This window comes from Cebus imitator, unplaced genomic scaffold, assembly GCF_001604975.1.
Source record: "Cebus imitator isolate Cc_AM_T3 unplaced genomic scaffold, Cebus_imitator-1.0 Scaffold335, whole genome shotgun sequence".
In the NCBI taxonomy this organism is placed as follows: Eukaryota; Metazoa; Chordata; class Mammalia; order Primates; family Cebidae; genus Cebus; species Cebus imitator.
In genome coordinates this window covers 1354213-1358710 of record NW_016107650.1, presented here as the reverse complement: position 1 = coordinate 1358710, position 4498 = coordinate 1354213, and the positions used below count along the sequence as shown (strand labels likewise).

Here is a 4498-nt window from a genome sequence, read left to right as displayed (position 1 = left end):
CAATAGTGTAGTGCCGTGGCACCGTCCATGCTGATGACAGCAATAGTGTAGTGCCGTGGCACTGTCCATGCTGATGACAGCAATAGTGTAGTGCCGTGGCACTGTCCATGCTGATGACAGCAATAGTGTAGTGCCGTGGCACTATCCAGGCACAAACAGCTTTAGTGCTGTGCTCTTTCACGTTGGATCTGCTTTGTAAGCCACTGGTAGTGCTGGCCACAGAATTAGCACTAACAGTCGGGCAATGACAGTTACAATCTGTCTTTAAGGCCTGGCCAGGTTTCTTTCAGGCTCTTGTCTGGGGGCCTGCTGGCATTTTCACAGTTGGAGAAAGCTGCAGATTTTCTCAACAGTTTGTGATTACTATTGCATCATCCAGAAAACTTAATGAAAGCTTTCTAGCTTTCACTCAAAAAACCCATGATGGGGGTTACCTCTGAGGATGGGCATGGGGGCTTGCAGGAGTCATACCTTTGGATATTTCACGGTGCTCACATATTACTGATCTAACACCTCCTCCACAGCCTCGTTCGGAAGGTCTAGGTGTTACAGCCCCTGCCTCTTACCTGCCTTCCTTTCCTAAGACACTATTCTGCCAGAAGAACACTCTCCATCATTTTTCCCAGTTCTGTGATTATCTTCCCTTCCAAGAGTCACACTTCCTTCTTGAAGACAAACAGCCAAGTAGCTAGACAGTCAGGGGCTCCTATTACAGGCCTTCCTGATTTATTGACCAGGCATAAATAATGCAAGTTTACTAGCTCAGTGGTGGTTCTTCCTTCTCAGGAACGCTGCCCTGCCCTGGAAACTGTAAGGACCAGCACAGACTTCTGGATATGTACACTGCCCAGAACAAAGTAGTAATTTGGAGAACTATGACATCTCTTCACCTCCATCCTGTTTGATAGTTTGCAGGTTAAGTGCTCTCCGTTTAGCCTGGCATTCATGGCTCTTTATAATCAGGACCCAAGAGTTCTCCACAGCTCTTCTCCCGACAGGCACACCAGCCACACCAGTCTGCCTGTCACTCTGAACACGCCTTCCTCTGTTTGGTGAATGCTATTCTGGTGCTGTTCACCATACATGACACTGGGAAGTCTTCCTCTTTCCTGCTCCCCTCCCCACCTAGAGAGATGAGTAGCAACCTTTTCCTCCTCTCCCCTCCTGCAGCAACCGGGGTCATGCTTTTGGTTCACGTGGTCATTCATTGCATTGGATTAGAATGCACAGCCTCATATATCCACTTTCTCCGGTAGAACATGTGGAACTCAAGGCCAGGGAGCAGTCATCAGGATGCAGCCTTGTGCCTACGCAGTAGCGGGCACCCGGTAAGTACCTGCTCTGTTCTCTTTAACATCACCACCCCAAAAGGTTGTTGTCTAGTGTTGGGGCTGGGGCAAAAAGGGAAGTGAGGAAGGGTGTCGTGGGAGGAAGCTGGGGGTTGCCAGGCCTGAGAGCATTATGAAATAGTCTCAGTTTGTCAATATGTATGTTGGAAGTAGTTCTTACCAGAATGAGTAACAGATGAGAAAGCGGCTAATTGTGAAGACATAGGATTTCTTGGCAGCATGAGAAGGTTTCCCTTTCTCTTTATGGTGGAAGAGAAAGATTTCCATGGGGGCGTTTACCCTTGAAAGCCTTCACAGATGTAGTTTCTGAGTTTGCATGTTAGATGAGGAAAGTGGAGGAGAATGAGGAAGGAGATTCCGTTTCAGGCCTGAAAACCCCTTGGAACCGAGTGTTCAGGTCGACCCTTGGGAAGTAGATCAGGCAGGAAAGCAAGAACAACAGAGAGTGGTGCAGACGGGGAGCAGAAGCAGCAGCAGTCCGTCAGTTCCTCAGGGCTGTGATGCAGCGGGGTGGCCAGGATCCCCAGGAGGTGGCAGGGACTCCAGCATCATCCCCTCACTGACCACCAAGCCTGAAGCTGCAGATGTGGTGCGGGGGTGGTCCCTTTCCTCCCACCCCACTCCCAGGGTGCCTATGTGCTACACTGAAGAGGATCCTCCATAAGGAGGCCACTCTTTGAGCGATGGGTTATTCTGTCTGCTCAGCTCTGAGTTTCCCTCATAACATGCAGTTAGAGGTGGGAAGGCATTAGGAACAAGGAGCCTGGGAATTCAGTTTCCTGTCTGACTCCAATTTACATGTGACTCCTGGGACAAGTCATTTAGCCTCTCTTGGCCCCTATTTCCCATCTGTAAAATCGGGAAGTTACCACCCCACCAAAAATAGATGCATTTGATGATACCGAGCATCAGAAACAGGGGAAATAAGTACTTTTTATATTAGCAGTGATAGGGCCTGTGCATGATCTGAATTACATTAGGCTGTGAGACTCTGCAACTGTGCTAGTCTGTGTGGGTGGTGTCTGAGTGTTGGGGGAAGTAGAGGGAAGTGTTTTCTGCTAAACACTGATTCAGGGCTGTTGTTTTCCAGAATCAATCAGGCTGCTGCTAAGAGTCATCCCAAAAGTGAAAATGAAAATTCCAGGGCCCATTGTGGGACTATGGACCTGAGTGATTTTGGGAACACTGACTCCAGTGAAGACCCAAAACTGGAGAGAATGGACCTAAAAAATGGAAAAAGCACAGATGCCAGACTCAGTAGCAAAGTAAGTGTTGAAATTTAACACTGAATACTAAACTGATTCCCTACCAGATCTTCCGGAAGAGAAACATGCAGCCATTTGGGAAGCCGAGGGTCAAGGTCCTTTTTATTCCAGGTATCCTGAGAGAGGCTCTCACATGTCAGTTCCTAGTGCTTGACGGAATAATTTCCCTCCTGAGTTAGATGATTCATTGGAAAATGAAGCCCTCCTGTCGAGCCCTTTCAAAAAAAGCTCTCCTTTCTTTACTCCCTTAATTGCAGAAAGTAGAAAGAGGGTGACTCAACCCCCATTAGCAACCCAGGGATCAAGCTGCTCAGAAACCTCAGAAATGCATAAGCACCAGCCCTCTTTGCTGCAGTCAAATGGGTCAAAACTTGGAAGAGGAACTGACTTGCCGTGGTGGCTGCCCATTTGACAGCCATGCCTGGCAGCTGAGCCGTAAATCTGACAACACCCAAGCAATGCTCTGTTTTCTAAAACCAGACTTCAGTTTTGTTCTGAAGGTGCCGTGGTATAAATCAGTAATGTGTCTACTTTGTAACTTTCTGGAATAAATACCAGAAAGGCACTGGAAGGGGAAGAATTCTCTGTGGGTTTAACACCAAGGTTTATAATTTTTTTTAGGTAGTTTGCTAGAAACATGAGGCGTTTAAGGAAGACTTTAAACATTCCTGCAAAGAAGCTAACAGACAAGCTAGAATGTGGGACATTCTGTACAACAGTGGTTTCGACAGCAAGTCAAGGGTAGAAAAAACGTGGGGAGGAGTTTGTTTTAGATTAAAGGAAATCTGGAAGATATACCTGACAACCACTTGTAATGCATGGGCCTTGTTTGCATCCTAATTTGAGCTATTCAGATGTGCAAGGCATTTTTGAGACAACGGGGGAAATTTGATAATGGAATGGGTTAATAACACAGGCTTTTTATTTTCATGAGACGTGAAATGTGACAGTATTCGGCACGTGGTTATGTGAGATGGCAGCCCCATGCTTTAAGAGATGCACACTCAAGTGTGAAACAGCAGCCTGACATATCTGGGTTTTATTTCATCAAAGGACTTCTCTTTTATCGAAGGAAAAACAAAAGCAAAGAGATGGAGCAAATGTGGCAAAATCTTGCTAATTATTATATCTAGGTGATGGTGATGGGTTTATGGGGGTTCATTATAATGTTCTCTCCACTTCGGTGTATGTTTGAGATGCTGTCATAATATTTTTGTGTGTGAACGTAAGCCTAAGGATGAGAAGCATCCGTCAGCTGTCACACGTGGGGAGGGTTGAGAGTGGGGGCACTGTGGCTTTGCCAGGAAAATAAAAACAGCATGGGCTCTCAAACTTGAAGGAGCTCTGCAGAGATGGCTCCTTACTCTCTGTAAACAGGGAAAACAGTACCTTTCATCTTGATGGAGAACTCCCCCAGCAGACTCTCCAGCTCCGCTTCAATGGTGCACATATTCTGCAGAGGGGACAGGACGCAAGCATGAGAGCCAGCCTTTCACCCAGCCGCGCAAAGCACGTGACATTTCAGCAGCAGCGCAGCCACTGCGTGAACAACATGAAGCCTTTACCTGTTTGCTGCACACAGCACAGCCCATGAAATGTTCTAGACAAAATGTTCGATCTGAGCCTAAGCCCACCTTTTAGTGTGTAGGAAATTTAGGGCATAGATGAGCAAGTCAGATTATGTCAAAAACAGACAAATTCGGCCGGGCGCGGTGGCTCAAGCCTGTAATCCCAGCACTTTGGGAGGCCGAGGCGGGTGGATCACGAGGTCAAGAGATCAAGACCATCCTGGTCAACATGGCGAAACCCCGTCTCTACTAAAAATACAAAAAATTAGCTGGGCATGGTGGTGTGTGCCTGTAATCCCAGCTACTCAGGAGGCTG

General features: G+C 47.2%; 1 protein-coding gene across 12 annotated transcripts in view; it reads right to left on the bottom strand.

Moving 5' to 3' along the window:
- Positions 1-4498, bottom strand: part of RIPOR2 (RHO family interacting cell polarization regulator 2) — a 234457-nt gene that overhangs the window by 47868 nt on the left and 182091 nt on the right. For all 12 annotated transcript variants that reach the window (XR_005196438.1, XR_005196437.1, XM_017505228.2 and 9 more), the window contains exon 8: positions 4004-4067. Coding sequence is in view for 10 of the 12 variants with exons in the window: in XM_017505228.2 (XP_017360717.1) it covers positions 4004-4067 (64 nt within the window). In the remaining 2 variants the exon portion in view is untranslated. The remainder of the gene's footprint in view (positions 1-4003; positions 4068-4498) is intronic.